We start from the raw sequence: 19,747 nt of genomic DNA, 5'->3' as shown, positions 1-19,747 counted from the left end.
GGTTGTTAAGTGAGTCACACCCAATTTTACGACCATTTTTGCTGTGGTCATTAAGTGAATCACCATGGTCGTTAAGTGAATCCAGGTTCCCCCACTGACTTTGCTTGTCGGAAGCTGGCTGGGAAGGTTGCAAATAGCGATCATGTGACCCTGGAACGCTGCAACTGTCATATGTGCGAGCTGGTTGCCTAGCGCCTGAATTTTGATCACGTGACCGCAGGGACGCTGAGATAGCTGTAACTGCGAGGACCAGACACCAGTCACTTTTTTCAGCTCAGTCATAACTTCAAACGATCACTAAATGAATGGTTGTAAGTTGAGAACTACCTGTATGCATATGCCCGGAATAATACTAATAATTATTATGATTAACAATAAATCACTGTGTTACTATTCAAATTCCTGAAGTCAAACCCTAACCTTAACCCTAAGGACAGATAAGATAACAATCTTTATGCTGTCATATAGAGGGGGGAGTGGACTTATTTATTTTCTGTCACCCTAGAGAACAGGACCAGAAGCAATAGGCTGAAATTACAGAGAAGTAGATTCAGGTTAGGTATCTAACTATATGGAATATGTCTCAGAAAGTGGCATGTTCACCTTCACTCAAGATCTTCAAACAGAAGCTGGATATCCAATCTATCAGAACTGCTTTAACTGTTTCTGCATTAGGAGTTGGACGTGACCTCTGAAATCCCTTCCAACTCTACAAAGGTATATTTCTATGAACAGTAGACAGAAAAACCCATTATCTCCTATTAGCATAGTCTGAGCAAATCTAAGACAACCCTCCCTATTTAAGTTAAAATTATTTGGGACAGTAAGAAGTATGTTTCAATTTCTGATGAGATGATAAATCAGTTTGTTAAAACACTATTCTTAACTGTATGGAAAACAGATACGATTGTGAGGGACGCGGTGGCACTGCGGGTTAAACCGCTGAGCTGTCGATCGGAAGGTCGGCGGTTCGAAACCACGTGGCGGGGTGAGCTCCCGTTGTTAATCCCAGCTCCTGCTTACCTAGCAGTTCGAAAACATGCAAATGTGAGTAGATCAATAGGTACCGCTTCGGCGGGAAGGTAACGGCGTTCCGTGTCGTCATGCTGGCCACATGACCCAGAAGTGTCCTATGGACAACGCCGGCTCCAAGGCTTAGAAATGGAGATGAGCACCGCCCCCTAGAGTCGGACTCGACTGGACTTTACATCAAGGGAAACCTTTACCTTTACCTAATACAGATTATGAAATTTATAGACTAGCAAAGGAATTACTTAACAAGCTAATTACAGGACACGAAACAAACGAAGCAATCTGAAGAATAAATCCCCAGGACCAGACTGATTTTCTGCAATATAAAAATCCAATTTTTTTTGACAAAACATTAACTCAGATCATGAATGGAATACAACAATGTTAAGCACTGCCTCCTTTGTGGCAGGAGGCTTTTAGGTCTTTGATTTATAAGAACGGATCCAACCCATCCAGAATTTTATGGGTTTACTTCTTTATTGAATGTAGACTATAAGCTTTTCACAGCTATTTTTGCAAAAACGGTTAAACAGTCTTTTAGCTGGCATACTTCACCCTGATCACACTGGACTCATCCAAAAGAAATATATGAGAAATAATATCAGATATATATGTGTCACTGATAATGTCAACCAAAGAAGTAAAAAAGTGGCAACAATTTTTCTTGATGGGGGAAAACGCTTTCAATAATTTGGAATGGCCCTTCATATTCACAACCTTGAAAAAGACGAACTGCCGTTCAAATTTTCTCTCATGGATTCCAAGAATTTATAAGCCAAATTAATTGTGAATGGATTAATTTCACAAAAATATGCTATTATGAAAGACACAAGATAAAATTGTCTCGTTTCTTCTCTGTTTTTACTGACCTCAGAAACACTGGTAAGAAAGATACAACAAAAGAGTAAAATTTCAGGAATTAAACTGGCAAATCAAGAGCATAAATTAAAAGTATGTGGTGTTGATGTTTACTTACACTTACTCAACTAAAAGAGTCCTTAGAATCAACAATGGAACATATACAACAGTATCAGGATACCAGATTAATAAGAATAAGACACAGATGATTATATGGAATCTATCTGAAGAGGAAAAGCAGTATTTGAAAAAAACAATAGGGTTTAATATCAGTACCTGTCATGAGTACTGATGATGAGCAGGAGGGGGCCCCGTAGTACTGAGGAGTTAAGCAGCCATTCAAAGAGACACAGATCAGACCCGCCTTAACTTTTGGGGTTTATCTGTCTGGGTTTTTCCCACGCTTCTTCAGTTTGTTAGGGTTTTCTGTCTAATGTAGCAGTAATAAAGCACTAGAGACCTATTCCTTGTCTCAGCATGGTTCCTGACTGTTAGGACAGTACCAAACTGATCAAGTACTTGGGAATTTACTTAGCTAGAAATAGTAAAGATTTATTCAAAAATCATTATTTGCAAATCTGGAAAAATAATAATAATGGCTGATATTCTAAGATGGAAAAAGCTAAACATCTTGGCTAGGAAGAATACTGGCAGTAAAAATTAGTATTTTTAACAAGGATTAATTTTTTATTCCAAATGATCCCAACAAGCATTTAAGAAAATATGTTGAATTCATTTGTCTATGAATAACCATTTGGCTAAATAATAGACTAAGGATCAAATACAGGATTCTACATGATACAAAAGAATAAATACACTGGCTGTACCAAATATTAATTTATATTATCAATCTGGTTGTCTGACCAAGATTACGGATTGGACTATATCCTCTTGTGGTTGGATTACTTCTATGGAAGGAGCAGGACTTCCAGAAAGCCTGCACAAATAATCCTGGTCTGATAAATATAGAATTAAATTATAAATAGGTTATTAAAAGTATGCACAAATAAAAAAGAAGAAGCAGCCCAGTTCTGTATACTCTCACCCTACCTATTCAACTTGTACGCAGAACACTTCATGTGACATGCTGGGCTTAAGGAATCCAAGGCTGGAGTTCAAATCGCTGGAGGAAACATTAACAATCTCAGGTATGTAGATGATACCACTTTGATGGCTGAAAGTGAAGAGGAACTGAGGAGCCTCATGATGAAGGTGAAAGAAGAAAGTGCAAAAGCTGGCTTGCAGCGAAACCTCAAAAAAACCAAGATTATGGCAACCAGCTTGATTGATAACTGGCAAATAGAGGGAGAAAATGTAGAAGCAGTGAAAGACTTTGTATTTCTAGGTGCAAAGATTACTGCAGATGCTGACTGCAGTCAGGAAATCAAAAGACGCTTAATCCTTGGGAGAAGAGCAATGACAGATCTTGATAAAATAGTTAAGAGCAGAGACATCACACTGACAACAAAGGCCCGCATAGTTAAAGCAATGGTGTTCCCTGTAGTAACATATGGCTGCGAGAGCCGGACCATAAGGAAGGCTGAGAGAAGGAAGATCGATGCTTCTGAACTGTGGTGTTGGAGGAAAATTCTGAGAGTGCCTTGGACTGCAAGAAGATCAAACCAGTCCATACTCCAGGAAACAAAGCCAGACTGCTCACTTGAGGGAATGATATTAAAGGCAAAACTGAAATACTTTGGCCACATAATGAGAAGACAGGACACCCTGGAGAAGATGCTGATGCTAAGGAGAGTGGAAGGCAGAAGGAAGAGGGGCCAACAAAGGGCAAGATGGATAGATGATATTCTAGAGGTGATGGACCCGTCCCTGGGGGAGCTGGGGGTGTTGACGACCGACAGGAAGCTCTGGCATGGGCTGGTCCATGAAGTCAAGAAGAGTCGGAAGCGACTGAACGAATAAACAACAACATCTCCTCTTACTTCAAAATTAAATATTTACTTTCATGAATATACTAAAAAAATTATTAGTGGAGAGATAATACACTGCAAGATTTAACCTTTAATAAAACAAAGATGACACCTTCAGAATAGTCAGAAATATTCAGAAACTTAGAGATTTTACTGAATTTGAAATGCTTATACCACAAAAGTCAGAACCTTTGTTTGTGTTTATATATGTTACTGAAACATGATTCAGAAACTGAACAAGTCAAAGACTGTATGGTTAGGTGGATGCAGAATTTGATCAGGACAACTAATATGCAACAATGGGAATATCAATGCAAGGTAAATATTAAGTTTACTGTGAATATTACACTTAGAGGCAACTGGTATGTTTTTTCATTGGCCTATAATAATCAGCTTCAATCATTCTTCCATATCTGCTGGGATTGTCACAAAGCTCAGCAATTTTGTAAGACAATTTTGTAAGCAATTTTGCAATCATAGGATAAACAATTTTTAAATAACAACTTTCCTTTTCTTCCAGCTGTTTTTTTGCAAAGTATCAGCAAACCTCGTATTTCTACAAAGCATACTGAGTTGGCTTTCTAAATAACTACTACTAGGATACTCTATACTTATCACTGAAAATTATATTTAATTTCTTCATTAGAATATAGCAGACAACACTTTGGGAATGTGCATTGTCAAAAATAACTTCATATCTAAAAAATAAGACTGATAACTTAAACTTAATTTTTAAAGTGTTTATGGACTATAATTCCGCACATAACTTTCTGGTATATCCAAAGTTCAGGTTTCTTTCAGCATAAGGTTTTAAGACACTACATTTTTGTCTGATTTGCCATAAAGTGAAGGATGGATCACTTCAGGTTAGAAATGTTTGATAACTCTTATTATGGTGGCTGTTAATATTTATTTTAGCTGCTTTTGTCAATCTCTAATATGATGCTAATATTAGTTCTTGCGCTAAACTGTTGTATGATTATCTGTTCCAATCTAGTGTGACTTGTTAGAATAATAGTGGAACGCCTTTTCTTTTTCCTATAAATAATTTAGGAATTATTTATAAATTCTTTATTTAATTTTATATTTTATATATTTTATTGTTTTTCTGCCTTCAAGTCAGTTTTAACTCCTGGCGACTACCTGGACTAGTCCCTGCAGTTTTCCTGGCAAGGTTTTTCAGAAGCGGGTTGCCATTGAGTTCTTCCTAAGGCTGAGAGAGAGTGACTGGCCCAAGGTCACCCAGCTGGCTTCATGCCTAAGGCAGGACTAGAACTCATGGTCTCCCAGTTTCTAGCCTGGTGCCTTAACCATCACACCAAACTGGCTCTCTCATTCATTTTATTACATTTTATATTTTGAAATCATTAATATATTTTCCTTTTTGTCTATTTTTTTCTGTTTTCACTCTTCAAGTATCTTATAAAAGTAAATAAATACATTTAAATTATTTGGAAAAAGGGCTTTCTACCAGACAACTACAGTAATTTTTAAAATACCAGCAATAGTGACTTAGAGTTATTTTACCTTTAAATTTAATATCCAAACCGCTGAACTCTAGTTCAACTCCTTGAAGTGCTTCCCCAAGAGTTTCATGGTAGTGACCAATGCTTTTTTTAGATCCACCACAGAAAGGGAGAGAGAAGTATTTGTATGTCTCCTGGCGATTGTGATACGGTCCTACAGTATTCATCCATAAAACAACTTCTTCTTTATCTTGGTACTGAAAAGAAACCATATTTAAAGATAAAAATTATCAATAGGCACATTGCTTAGAATGGAACAAATTTTCACAGAGAAATATGAGAAAAATGCTTTAAAATATTGATAGGCAACCCCTGGTTTGCATGCCATCCCCAGAAATCACGCCATTAAAAAAGAGCAGTGTGATTACCTTCTGCATTTTTGACAGGGAAAAGAAAAATGATATAGGTAATCCTCATTTAGCAACCACAATTGGGACCATCAAGTTGGTTGCTAAGTGACACGGTCACTAAGTGGAAAATCATGTGACCACAATTGTGCTTATGATTTTACTTCAGCTTTCCTTTTCCCCTACTTCCCCGCCCTTTGAAATGCTCACCCCAGTGCTGGGATAATTAGCAAGAACAGAATTAATGTTTGTATTTACATTCCTTGGAGAGGAAGGGATTACAAGAGAGTAAGCAGGCACACAATTGTGAATATACATTGAAAGGAATACGCTAGCTCCAACTGTCTAGTGCTCCAACTGTCTAGTGTTTGTCTAGTGCTCTCACCACTCTCTTCTCCAATCTCTCCGCTCTGCAGGGGGGGGGGGGAAGAAGAGACAGGTGCAGGACAGAATGCCTAAGGAGGTTGCTTGTTTAGGCAATCTCTCCACTCTGCAGGGGGGGGGGGAGAAAAAAATGAGTCAGGTACAGGACACTGTGTACTGAGTAACTGTAATGGCGAACACGTGATTGAGAGATGCTGTGAAGGTCGTAAATGTGCACCTTGGTCACAAAGTTATTTTTTCAGCACTGCCATAACTTTGAACAGTTGCTGCATGAGGCAGTCAGTCAGCGAGGTCTACCTGTATATAACCCTTTGTTTAGGTATAACAGTCCCCATAAAGGTTAGGTTCTATCTGTGTCCCTTTGGAGATGCTACCATTCTAGCTTTGGCAGCCCAAATACATCAATACATTATAAAAAAGATTAGTGAGTGACTGGATGAATGAAACATTTTTTCTTGCATTCATTTTCTGTTTGTTGCATAATTAGTTAGCTAGGACTAAAACTAGCTGGTGTCTGCATACTGTAACAAGCCATTTACAAAGCACTCAGCTAGATGGCAGCACCCAGATGATCTTGGCTAATCTCAAAAAACTACACAGGGCTGGACTTGATTAGTACTTGTAAAAGAAATCACCAGGAAATCCCAGGGCTGTAGGCTACAACAGGAAAGCTGAATAAATGGCTCAGAAGAAGATAATGACAGTTTCTCTATTACTGCCGAGAAAGCTACGTGGACATGATCAAAAACTGAGCTTACTTTACCTTTTTATTTACAAAGGACAATTAAGATTTACATAAAACACTACTAAGCTAAAACTAAGAAAATCATAAAGTGCTTAGCATGATGTGTGTACTCTGTCAGTTTGTTACCAGCTAATGCTGGACTCAGAACCTACTTGATGTCCTGGAATTGCAATTTCCAAAATTCCAAGTCAGCAACTTGGAAACCCCCCCAATCTTCTTCTCACTTTTTGACAAATTGGCAAAAAGGAAGACACAAATCTAGAACTCGCTCCAATGCTATTGCTTTAACAATAACATACACTTAACAGTTACACTTAACAGTTACACAGAAACTTACTCAATGAAGATGTCAGGGCTGTACCCAGCCTCTGAACCTTCTTTTTGTGGGCACCAAATCCACCTCTGACAACGTTCGCTGAAAACTGCTAATAATTCTCTGCCATTCTGAGATGGAAAACACTCAAATTCTGTGTTGTAAGCCCTACAATTATTTATTTATTTGTGCCTTTAAGTCAGCTATTGACTCCTGGTGACTGCCTGGACTAGTCCCTGCAGTTTTCTTGGCAAGGTTTTTCAGAAGTGGTTACCATTGCCTGCTTCCTAGGGCTGAGAGAAAGTGACTGGCCCAAGGTCCCCCAGCTGGCTTTGTGCCCAAGGCAGGACTAGAACTCGCAGTCTCCCACTTTCTAGCCTAATAAAGTAATGTTATTAAAAAGAAAATCATGGCCATTTTAGAGTGGTCTGAAAAACTATTCATATAGCCAAGATAGAATCCACAAAAACACACACATAGAATATTAACAACTTATAATTACTGTTGTGGTCTACCCAATCATGCCATTCTATAACATTAATTTGCTGTCCTACTTAGATCTGAAATTGTTAAGTATAGTAGAGGATAGCAATATTTCCATCATTTACATAACAGCTTTGTCCTTTTCTTCCTGCTTACACAATGCCATTCCAATCTCATTCAATTCCTTGGCTTTCACATACTTACATGTATCTCAGTTATTTGCTTGATATTTCTCCATCTCAAGTGCTAGATGCTTTGACTTTTCAGTCTCTAAGCTTTCTACTCTTAGACTGCTCTATCATTCACATCACCAGCCAACCTGGTAGTCTTGAATTTCTTAGATTCTCCTTTGCTGCAATGTATGTTGCTTTTCCCTGTACAATATTAGGGGGAAATGTTCTCTTTTCAGACAACCCTCTAGTTCCTCTAATTCACAGTTTTTCCACTTCTATCACAACTTTTTAAATGCATATTTTGATACTGCGCATTCTTACACTGGGTTCCTATTATCTTCTTTCAAGGAACTCTTTTTTCACCTTTAGAAACGAAATATCTGTACTTTGTGCTATATTGTGTATACATGCTTTTGACTTTTGCCTAGATTACTCTATCACATCTCTCCTTCCTTCTTCTAATGCCTGAATCTCTTCTCAAGAATACCTGTGCAATTTTAAGGCCCAAATACGTCTAAGAATGTTCCACACTTTATTTTCCCATTGCCCTGGTTTCTCATATTCCTTCTTTCTCTATCTTTATATGTATATTGAGAGCTTCTCAAAGCAGTAGTGACTTTTATTGAAATCGCTGTGTGGTATAGAATTTTTTTAACCACCAGCATTCAAGGAATAGCCATTAAGATTTTATACTATACATTGCCTTTCTTAGTTTCACCACTGGATGGCTTTTGAGCAGCATTTCAAGGGCAAGGGTCACACTAAGCCATAATGCAAACCTAGCCACTGTGTAAAGCATAGTTGGCAGAAGTGCGTAATACATAGCCCACATGCAGTTCCTGGAATGCCCTTTATTTCTGTTGCCTCCTGGAGCATCCTTGGATTGCACCACTAAAATCTTTGGGAAATCCTTCTAATCAGTGATGCACATTTGCACTGTTTGCCAGCAGAAAACTAAGGGATATGTTAAGTTTTCAGATAAGGCTTAATATGTCTAAAACAGCAACCCAATTTCAAAAATTGCTTAAAATTAAATAACTCCTTAAAATTAGCTTCATCCCTCTGTACCTTACACAGTCAATACCATTGCCCAACTCCAAAAATAATCTCTCTCCTTTAAGAAAGTACAGCATTTAGCACTGCTTTATAGCCTACTGTTATGTCTGAACCTGCCAATAATCTAAGGGCAGAGGGATACCAAAACATGATCACCTTATGCTCGGCATCAGTATTATTCATCACTATTATCCATTTGACATTCCTACTGCTTTCAACAAACTTTTCAGGTGCTACTTTTAAAAGCTATTTTTCTAATTGCTTTTGGATTATAGAAACTATGTTATTACTTTGTTTTAAATGCTTGGATTTCATGTTTTATATTGCTTGTATTTTCTTTTATGTAGTTTCTACCTTAATCTTTCTAAAAACAGGCTGTATAGAAGGATTTAGAAAAAACTAAAGAGACAAACAGAGAAGCCCTGGTTTAAGTACTGCAATTTCTTGAGATTATAGTCTTTTTTGTGAGTAACAGATTATCATGATCAACAGAATAAGATATAATGGTTGGGTTCCCACAATGCACAATACAAACTGTAACTTGGCTGGGCATAATCGGTCAGCGTCCAAAGCCACACAAAACACATCCAGGGCCCACTGTTTAATTACCAGCATTAACATGGTTCAGTTGAACTAAAGAAAAAAAAACTTCTTTTGATAGGATGAAAGCCAAAACATCTTGAGCCATGCTGCTGTCTCTCAGAATTAACTATCTGAACTTATCCTGAATTCTAATGTACTTTATATTTCTGCCTGCTTTTGGGGAGATCAATTCCAAAGGGGGAATTATTATTTTTTCAGCCAGATGACTTTTTATATTTAACCAATGCGGTTTTGTTTTCCAAGTTCTAACAATCTGGTGTCACCATCAACAGTAAGAAATGGTCAGTAACCTCAGTGTTGCTCGAACAAAGGCTGCCATTCTCGACAGGCTTATTCGAGAGTCGCTCTTCGGCATTCAGCGAGACACACTATTTAGAGGAGAGCTACACCTGGACAGGCCGCTCGCAACCGCCTCCCCATTACTTCTCTACGGGAAAGGAGACGTCGGCTCTCAATGGCCCGCGGAACAACTCTTCCCCGCACGCACGTCCCGTCCCGCGCAGACCGACTGGGTCGATCCGCGCTGGCTCGGGCTCTGGCCTCTGCAACGCGCGCAAAGACGCACCCGCACCCAGGCAGGGGAGCCGCCGCCGAAGGATGAGGGAGGGAGGGAGAAAGAGCAGGCCCGTCTGTCCCCGTGGCTTCAGGCGCACCGCGCCCCTCACCGTGTGGTCATGCTCGTCGGCCCGGCAGGGCAAAACCAACAAGGCCACCACGCACCACAGGAACCCGGCCGGCGCCATCCCCGTCGCCGCAGCCGCCGCCACCGAGGAAAGGAGGCGCCGCTTCCGCCGTCCCCGCCACGTCATCCAAGCGCACGCCGGAAAAGACGCCACTTACGGCGACTGACAGCCCCCAGAAGTCGCAGAACTCGAAGGCAGAGGCTGGTGGGGCGGGATCTTCGGCCGCGCCGCGCCCTCGGCGGGAAGGGAGCAGCCGCTCTTCCCGCCGGAGGAGCCCTTCTGTCGCCTGGCTGCCTAAGGCCGCGCTCGGAGAGGGGGAGACTGCGGCTTCCGGAAGCCAAGGCGAGCCTGGCCTTGGTCAGCGCGACCCCGCGCGCCGCCGCGCCTTCCATTGTCTAAAGGGTGTTGTGTAAGCTATTCCCCCTCGTTGTGGCCGGACCCGGCCGTTCGTTTTTCCATACGCAAAGCCTCGGTTCCTGGACGGCCGCCGCCGCTCCCAGCAAGCAGCAGCAGAAACGGAACCAGCAGGGAGCATGGCCGAAAGTGAACCCTTCCCCTGGGGCTGTTCGACTTCTCTCCCAGCGTGCGACGCCCCAGGGATGGTACCAGCCCCGTCGTTTGTAGCCATGTGATGGATAGGAAATATTGGCACTGAGTTTCTGGCTGGAATCTACGAGCGGGAATTAGAAGCCTTAGCAGATCATGAACAAATCCAGAGAAACACGACGTAGAGTGCGCCAATATTGTTTAAATGTAAACGGACACGTGTAACTAAGTAGCATGAATAAATATGGGGGCAATGCCAGATAATGCACCATCAGGCTAGAAACCGGGAGCCTGTGAGTTCTAGTCCCGCCTTAGGCACAAAGCCAGCTGGGTGACCTTGGCCAGCTTTCTCTCAGCCCTAGGAAGCAGGAAGTGGCAAACCACTTTTGGGAAAACAAAAACAAAAACAGGCAGTCTCCGAGAATCAGTCACAACTGAACGTATCAAAACGAAACAAAACTAAGCATGAATAAATATGGAGGCAATGTCCACTGTCCTTTGCTCAACTTGGATTATTCATGCACAGGCTCAAATTTCACTAGCAGTTACAAGTCTCCTCTAGCATAGAATCAAAAAGTTGGAAAGGACCTTTGAGGTTATCTAGTTGAACCCTCTGCCCAGTGAAAGGTACATTAGAACAATGTTTCTCAATCTTGGCAACTTGAAGATGTGTGGATATGCTGGCTGGAGAATTCTGGGATTTGAAGTCCACACATCTGCAAGTTGCCAAGATTGAGAAACATTGCGTTAGAGTACCTCCAGGTCTCTGACAGATGACCAGCATTTGAAAACCACCATCAAAGAGGAACCCAATACTAGCCACAGCAGCTGTTCCACTGGTTGAGAGCTCATAGAGTCAGGAAATTCTTCCTGATGTCTAGCCTGAGCTTCCTTTCTTATCGTTTTAAACCATTGCTTCTAGGGCAATAAAGAATAAATCTACCTGACAATCCTTCAGATATTTGAAAACTTAAATCTCACCTCAATTTTTTGTTTTGTTTTAATTAATTTTTTAAATGCAAAGAAAATAGAAGCAAGATAAAACAAAAAGGCTACTACATTTATTAGTTTAAAAGAAGCATAGTTAAAAAAATAAAAATTACTTTCTGTAGGTAGTCTTCACTTAACAATGGTAATTGGGACTGGCAACTCCATTGCTAAGCTGCATCATTGTTAAGTGCAACATCACTTGCCATTTGTGACTTCCTGCCAGCTTCCCTATTGCCTTTGCTTGTTGGAAGCTGACTAAAGGTTGCAGATGGTGATCACATGGCGATGAGTCGCTTAACGACCGCAACTGGAACTGATGTATTGGTGTTGTAAGTTGGGTGAAGTCACATGACATTTCACTTTATAACCGCATCACTTAGCGATGGAGTTGCCAGTCCCTATTGCGGTAAGTGAAGACTAACACTCTGATTTCAGTTCAAATGTTATTTTTATTTATCTATTTAACTAATTTTTTCATAGCTTTTCCCATTGATCCACTGTAATTATTTCTCTCAGATTTTGCATCTATTTTGTCATACAACTTTTAATTTGTTCCATCTGTCATATTTCAGCAGTAATTTTTAAATACATCCTACATGTTTTTTCAGCAAAACACCAAACATACTCAAGAATTGAGTTAATTAAAAAAAAGTCCTAATAAGGACTTTTATATAAGCATTTCAAATTCTGCATTTTTTTCTCAGGTTGCTTTTTATTTTAGCAGTTATTTGCAAGTACATTAACTGGTAAATTCCTTCATTGTGCAGTTCTTATTGTGTCTTTATGAATCCATATATATCATACTGACATACGTAATTAAATCTTTTTACTGTTGTTATTCTTGAAGTAAAAGGTGTTTGATGGTGAAGCTCATGGTGAAGTTGGTGGACTTATTCTTGCTTTTAAAAGATTCCAGATTTTTTAACAAGCATTGTCTTTTAAAAATAATTGACTTTAATGTATGGTTAATAGATTAGATTTATAATTTACCAAACTCCAAGACCAAATTGAATTTTATTAAGAATGACTTTCAAAAAAATTCAGTTTACACAAATCATTTAAAAATTTCTAAGTATATACTTTTAAGGAACTACTTGCTTTTTTCCCTTAATTTTTTAAAAATAATTTTAAAATGAATTTATCACTTCCTAAGCAGACATTTAATCTTCCTCCTTGGAAATGCAGAGATGTACTAAGTCATTAATGTTCTGCTTGACAATTTGACCCATTATTTTTTTATTTTTTTTTATTTTTATCAAATTTGTCACTGCCCATCTCCTCCCACCAGAGGGACTCTGGGCGGTTTACAACAATAATCAATAAAACAATAAATATACAATAAAATTACAATATATAAAAATATAATATATACAATTACAAGTAAACAACAATCATGGATAAAAATAGAATCCCAAATGGCAGATAGTAACTCAGTCCTTGTATGCAACAAGCGCTCTAGGGCACTAGTCATCTCCAAACATGATGACTCCCCTCCCCACCCCAAGTCAGGTGGCACAGCCAGGTCTTCAAATTCCTCCAGAAGGCCAGGAGCGATGGGGCTAACATCAATTCCAGGGGCAAGATGTTCCAGAGGGAGGGAGCTTCTGCAGAGAAGGCCCACCTCCTGGACCCCGCCAGACAGAATTCTCTTACTGATGGAATGTCCTTAGCATTCCCCCTCTGCATGATCGGGTGGGACAGGTTGATGTAAGGGGGAAGAGGCAGTCCTTCAGGTAGCTTGGCCCCATGCCATGTAGGGCTTTAAAGGTGATAACCAACACCTTGAATTGGACCTGGAAGCAAACTGGCATCCAGTGTAGCTCGCACAGTAGACGTGTTATATGTGCCAATCTTGGGGCACCAAAAATAGCCCATGTGGCTGCATTCTGGACCAGCTGTAGCTTCCAGATACTCTTCAAGGGTAGCCCCATGTAGAGCACATTACAATAGTCTATATGGCAGATAACAAGGGCATGAGTGACCATTTGAACGGCCTCCTGATCCAGGAAGGAACATAACTGGTGCACAGCATGGTTGCGCACAGGCCCTTCTGGCCACAGCTGCCACCTGCTCTTCAAGCAGGAGCCGTGAGTCCAGGAGGACCCCCAGATTATGGACTGGGTCTGTCTGGGGCAGTGCAACTCCATCTAGAACCAAAGATGACAAAGTCCTGGATACAGAAGAGCCATTAACCCACAGCCACTCCGTCTTACCAGGTGTCAGAGTCGAGCCTGCCTCTGACTCAGAAAGTGAAACCCCTTCTGAGTCAGAGGAGGAAATAGAAACTTAATGGGCTGAAACCGGGAAAACGAAACTCCAAGAGGAGCTAGCAGTGTGGGAAGAGTCCAAGGTGCTGATTGGCCAGGATTTGGGAAAGGATTCGAATCCTCCAATCAGCACACACCAACGACGGGCAGAAAAGCACGTGAAAGAGAAGGCAGCCCAATTGGCTGCAGAAGGGTCCAGGCATGCAAAGGATCGGGATAAAAGGCAGAAACGCAAAGAGCGAGCTGCTGGAGACAACTGATCCTCCAAGCCTGCAGCTTCAGCGGAAGAGTCCCTACCTGCATTGGAGACAGTGTCTGTTGCCGAATGTCTTGTTCACTGTTTCAATGTAGTTCATACATCGTAACGTTTCACATGCCATGGCGCTGACACGCGTTTCTGTTTGGGAGGGAGCTGCTGTGAAACCTTGTACCAAGCTTTGTATGTGAAATCAGGACAATGGAATGTATTTGGGTTATTTTCTCTGTTCAAGGACTTTTCCCGCAGACCATCAGAATCCGTTAGGAGCACCTGGGATTGTGGACTTGAGAAGATTCTAAGGTGGGAGGGATTTCATTTGCACTGAGGGTTTTTAGTTTGAATTTGCCGCGCTTTCATCATTCTCAGCTTTCTTTGTGATCCTGCATACTATTCTTCAATAAATCAGATATCTTTGAAACCCTGCTTATGAGTCTGATGTACATTAGAATAGGCAATCATTACACCGAAGAGGAACCAGCGCCCTTGCTCCGCTCTGGAGAGGACTTGATTCTGGCTTCTGCCACCATCGAGGATTCTGTATTCACCATGCCAGGTGATCACAGTCTTGCTTCCAACTGTGGAACTCCATGATCTTCCTTGCAGCATCTCTGTGCCTTGAAACCCTTGTTCTGTGGTGTGCCTTCAGTGCAGTCCAACCATGCCACTCATGCTCAGCCTTGTTCTGGAGTTTCATACTTACCTTGTTGTGAAACTTTCCCCACCTTGCTTCAAGTCTCAAGTCCAGAGGATCCAGCCTTGCTTCAAGTCTCCAGAGAATCTAGCCCAGCCCAGGGCTTCCAGCCGAGTCTAGCCTTGCTCTGAGTTTCCAGTCTTGCTCCAAGTCTCCAGTCCAGAGGACCCAGACCAGACCAGGGCTTCCAGCCGAGTCCAGTCTTGCTCCGAGTTCCTAGCCTTGCCCCAAGTCTTCAGTCCAGAGATTCCAGCCTAGTCCTGGGCATCCAGCCTTGCCCCGAGAACCAGTCTTGCTTCAAGTTTTCAACCCAGTCCAGAGTTTCTAGTCAAATCCAGCCTTATTCCCATTTCCTAGTCCTGCTTCGAGGTTCCAGTTGCTACTTCCAGTCCAACGCGAGTCTCTAGCTATCCAGTGATCCAGTGCCAGAGCAGCTCCAGTACTGTTCCAGTTCAAGATCTGTTGCCTTCAGCTTCATCAGCAGCTTGCATTCCAGTCTCATCCAGCCTCCAGTTCCAGTTAGAAGTCCTGTTCCGCTGCTTTGTTGTGGCCCAGTAGGGCTTGTTGAACCCAATTTTTCGTATATCAAGGACTTATTTATTGTAAATAGCTATTTAATAAAGAATATTTTTGATATTACTCTGCCTGGTTGCATAGTCTGAACAGGACACCAGGGTTCAGCTGAAGCCTGTTGTTCCCCATCCAGGCCCCCACAGCCCCCAGGCACCGACAGAGGGCAGTCACAGCATCACTTACCTTACCTGGGATGGAGATGTATAATTGGGTATCATCAGCATATTGATGATACCTCATCCTATGGTGACAGATGATCTCACCCAGTGGTTTCATGTAGATATTAAAAAGGAGCAGAGAAAGAACTGAATCCTGCGGCACCCTGCAAAGGAGGGGCCAAAGGTCGGACCTCTCGCTCCCTATCACCACTGATTGGGACTGGCCCTGGAGGAAGGAGGCGAACCAGCACAAAATCACGCCGCCCACCCCCAACTCCCTGAGCCGCCTCAAAAGGATACCTTTCCATAAAGTTACAACTTTCAAAGAATTATTACAGAAATAGGTTACAATCATATTCACAACTATATAATGACTGACTACAATCCTACATAACTTTCTTTTATTCATGCCAAATTTCTCTCCTCATTCTTTAATTTTAATGCTAATAATTTAAAAGTACTATCATATTCATAATATTTCTCTTTAAAATAGGTTTATTGAAATTCTATTGATTCCATGAATCTAACTCCCTTTTTCAAACGATTTATGATTTTAGACAGTCCATACAAATGATGTACTCATGAAAACACTGCATAATACATTATTGTCTCCTCTGTTAAAGAGCACCTTAGCATAACTTCAAATGTTTCATTAAAAGTACAGAAGTCATATTAAAAGATGACATTATACTTCCTTAAAACCTGTGTATTTTTCCAATATATTGGAAATTGTATTTTTAAACAAGAGCTTTTGCACATATATGTGCTCTGCATGAATGGTGAAAAAATAATCCTGGAACTATTTATTTAGATACCTCTCAAAGGCTCAAGACAGCATATATATAGGAGTAATTCCCTCATGTTATTTTAATAATAATGATGCTCTTGGTATTTTTACAGAATAGTGAAAATGTTTCCTGTAAGACAGGCAGTTTACCTTACCAGCAGGGTTTTGAAAGCGCAACACAGAGGAGGTTGTGTTCATGTCTCCCCACTGGATTAATAAATTTTACAAGATTGCTCTTGCAGAGGGAATACACTGGTTGAAATTGAACATACAACTAATTTAAAAAGAGATGGTTGTAAATGCTTTGTATTCTTTTGTAACATACAGGATTTCTTCAGGGACCTGCTGAACTTAAACTTTTTAGAAACAGTTTTTATATATGTAGAAACAAATTGAATAAAACAGGTATTTCACATTTTCCTTAACATGCACATTTGAGAAGCATGTCATTTGTCTGCAAGGCACAGGATTAAACCACAATATGCAATGGTAAATGCTGAAGTGTTCATAATTCCTGAATAAGGCTTTTGTCAACAGTTGAAGCAGAATTATGTAGCAGTGGCACAACCACATAACAAGCAGCAGTTTGATTAAAACACCTACTTACAGATTACACACAGACAATATTTGAAAATAATCGGTGGATAAGGATTTTTATACATAGTAAAATAACAAATGTGGCAATTAAGTACATTCATGTAAACTTCATTTCTTGAGACTTACGAGGACTACAGTTGATAGATTATCTAACAAGTAAAATGATGGCAGATGTTCTTACAAAAATGTAACAGAAAAATATAAATTAATAAACTAATTAATTAAATCATGTCTATTTAAAAAGGTGTTCGAAATAAGCAATACAAGCAGTCCTTGATTTACAACCACAATAGGGACCAGAATGTCCATTGCTAAGCGATATGGTCATTAAGTGAATCACGCGGTTCCCCATTGATTCTGCTTATCAGGAGCTGGCTGGCAAGGTTGAAAATGGTGACTACATGACCCCGGGATGCTGCAACTGTCATAAATACATGTTGGTTGCCAAGCACCCAAATTTTGATCATGTGACTGGGGATGCTGCAACGGTCGTAAGTGTGAGGACTGGTCATGTCACTTTTTCCAGCACCGCCATAACTTGAATGATCAACGAATTATTGTAAGTCAAGGACTACCTGTAGGTATACATGATTTGGGAGTCCTCGTGGTCTTACAGAACACCCACCATCAGCTGATTTGCCAGTTCTGGCTCTTAGAATCAAGGCTTCAGCAACAGTCATTCCATTATTACTTCAAAGTCAGATTACTACAATGCACTCTCTTGGGGCTGCTCTTGAAAGCTATTCAGAAACTTTACCTGGTACAAAACACAGCAGCCCATAGGATGGTGGTTGAGCCATTACAGTAGTGCTATACCAATATTAAGGGGACTGAATTAGTTATCAGTTCATTTACTGATACAGTTTAAGGTGCTGGTCATAAAGCTTTACATGTCTTAGGTCCAGGCTATTTGCAGAACCATCACCTCTAAAGGGAATCTGCTTGCCCTGCTGTGATCAGTCCATGAAGGGATGCTCTGGGATATCCCTCCTCAAGAGAACAAGTGTGAATGAACCTAGAAATAGAACTTCCTAAATAACTGCCCTGTCTCTGTGGAATGTATTGTCCCCTAAAATCTGTATGGTCCCAACACATTTTCTGCAAAGCAGCCTTCCTAGAAACCCCCTCCCCTTTGTCTTCAAAAAATTGAGGCACAGCAAAGGCTGGACTAGGTGTCCCTGCAAATAGCCCTGTAACAGTATAATCAAGGATTAAGTTGAGGTAGCCAAGTTTGATATATGTATTATAGTAAAGGATATGTCTCTGACCTCTCTGCTGAATTCTATAATAAATGTACCGAACTGGAAACAAGTTGATCACACCTGCATGCCAGATTAAAGGGCTTCCATGCGTATTTGATTTTTAAAGAAAGAAAAGAAAAGCTCTGAAAAGGGTTCTATCCTTTAGAATTTCAACTCTTAAGTCTAGCTTTTTCTGTATTAAGGCTGAGATTTAGAATTGTAAATCATATGTATCATACTGTATATATCTTGAAACTCAATGTAAGTGGGGTCTGGAAGCTGTCCTACCTTGCAGGGTTGGAGGTACAGTCCTCTCTACCTCATGCTGGGTTGTTACAGTTTCTCACCAAACCAATATTCTATCTTCTAGAACTTATATAAGAGCAGGGCTAGTCTTTTTGGATAGTGTCTGTCTACAATGGGAAAAGGAGGAGGAGATTTGGTTGCTGCAAGAGCCTCTTCTCCTGTTAATGACATGATCCCTATCTGTTGATATCGGTGCAAAAATTTTATTGAGGTTCAGAAATAAGAACTGAGTTTCTTTACATTCATGGTTTGCTAAGTACTTCTTGGCAAATTCTCACAGAAATATTACAGACTCAAGACCAAAGGAAGTGACAATGGAGACCCTCTGATTTACATTGTAAGACTTGAAGAGAAAAATCCTCCTCAATTTTTCAGTATTGTATTACTGGAAAAGCAACCAGAGGCATACATTTGACAAGTCTGAATACAAAATTATCATAAAATCACTAAGAAATTGGACAAATTTCAAATGAATTGCATTGCTTGATAGAAACTCTAGTTTTCATTATATTTTGAAATCCCCAGTACTGCATCAAATCTGTTTTCAGAACAGCATCACTGCCTAGTTCATTTGTAGATGAATAGACAAAAAAATCTGCTGGTAGCTACTCTGTTCTGAAGTTTAGGTATGAGTAAGAAAATGACTGAGACACCAGACTTTAGTCTGGTGTAATTATAACCAATACATCTAAGAATTCCAGTAAGTTCAACGTGTCATTTTTTTCATGATCATTTCATTTGTTCATTTGTTCTAAACTCTGACTTTTTCTTCATTCACCTTTGACTCAGTTTTTAGAGTAAACTCTACCAAAATTATTCATTTGGGACTGACAGAAGGAGTGAACCTATGCTGATTGGAGTTTTAGCATAACCATTCAAAAGTCATTCTGAAGAATAAAAGCTCTGCTTTCTCACGTTTCAATTTTTAATATCCAAAATATTTAGTGTGACTTATCACGACCTCTTGGGGGCACAGGTGGTGGGTGGAAGTTGTCAATGCTCAAAAGCCTGCAAATAAATATTTGAAAATAAGTAAGAATAGTTTATTATGTTACATATTACAGTTACACATTTATTTTAAAAAGCAATTACATACCTTGAAACTTACGGTTTTTTTTAAGTTGGCTCACAGTAACATTTATGATAGGAAAAGCATCATGTTGTTTCATTTGGAATCATTGACTGATATCTCATTATCGAA

General features: G+C 40.2%; 2 protein-coding genes across 3 annotated transcripts in view; both read right to left on the bottom strand.

The window, feature by feature from the left end:
* Positions 1 to 10,272, bottom strand: part of TM9SF3 (transmembrane 9 superfamily member 3) — a 74,966-nt gene extending 64,694 nt beyond the window's left edge. The window contains exons 1-2 of one of the 2 annotated variants that reach the window (XM_063307620.1): positions 10,114 to 10,272; positions 5,346 to 5,541 (exon numbers count right to left, since the gene is read on the bottom strand). In XM_063307620.1, coding sequence (XP_063163690.1) covers positions 5,346 to 5,541; positions 10,114 to 10,257 — 340 coding nt within the window. In that variant the 5' untranslated portion in view covers positions 10,258 to 10,272. Of the gene's footprint in view, positions 1 to 5,345; positions 5,542 to 10,013; positions 10,033 to 10,113 lie in introns of those variants that run through there. The other variant, XM_063307621.1, reaches the window with a different exon arrangement.
* Positions 10,273 to 18,323: 8,051 nt separating this feature from the next.
* PIK3AP1 (phosphoinositide-3-kinase adaptor protein 1) overlaps positions 18,324 to 19,747 on the bottom strand; it is a 76,307-nt gene continuing 74,883 nt past the window's right edge. The window contains exon 17 of the mRNA XM_063307618.1: positions 18,324 to 19,554. Within this exon, the coding sequence (XP_063163688.1) occupies positions 19,488 to 19,554 (67 nt within the window). The 3' untranslated portion in view covers positions 18,324 to 19,487. The remainder of the gene's footprint in view (positions 19,555 to 19,747) is intronic.

This window comes from Candoia aspera, chromosome 6 (assembly GCF_035149785.1).
Source record: "Candoia aspera isolate rCanAsp1 chromosome 6, rCanAsp1.hap2, whole genome shotgun sequence".
Taxonomy (NCBI): domain Eukaryota; kingdom Metazoa; phylum Chordata; class Lepidosauria; order Squamata; family Boidae; genus Candoia; species Candoia aspera.
This window is presented reverse-complemented; position numbering and strand designations above follow the sequence as displayed.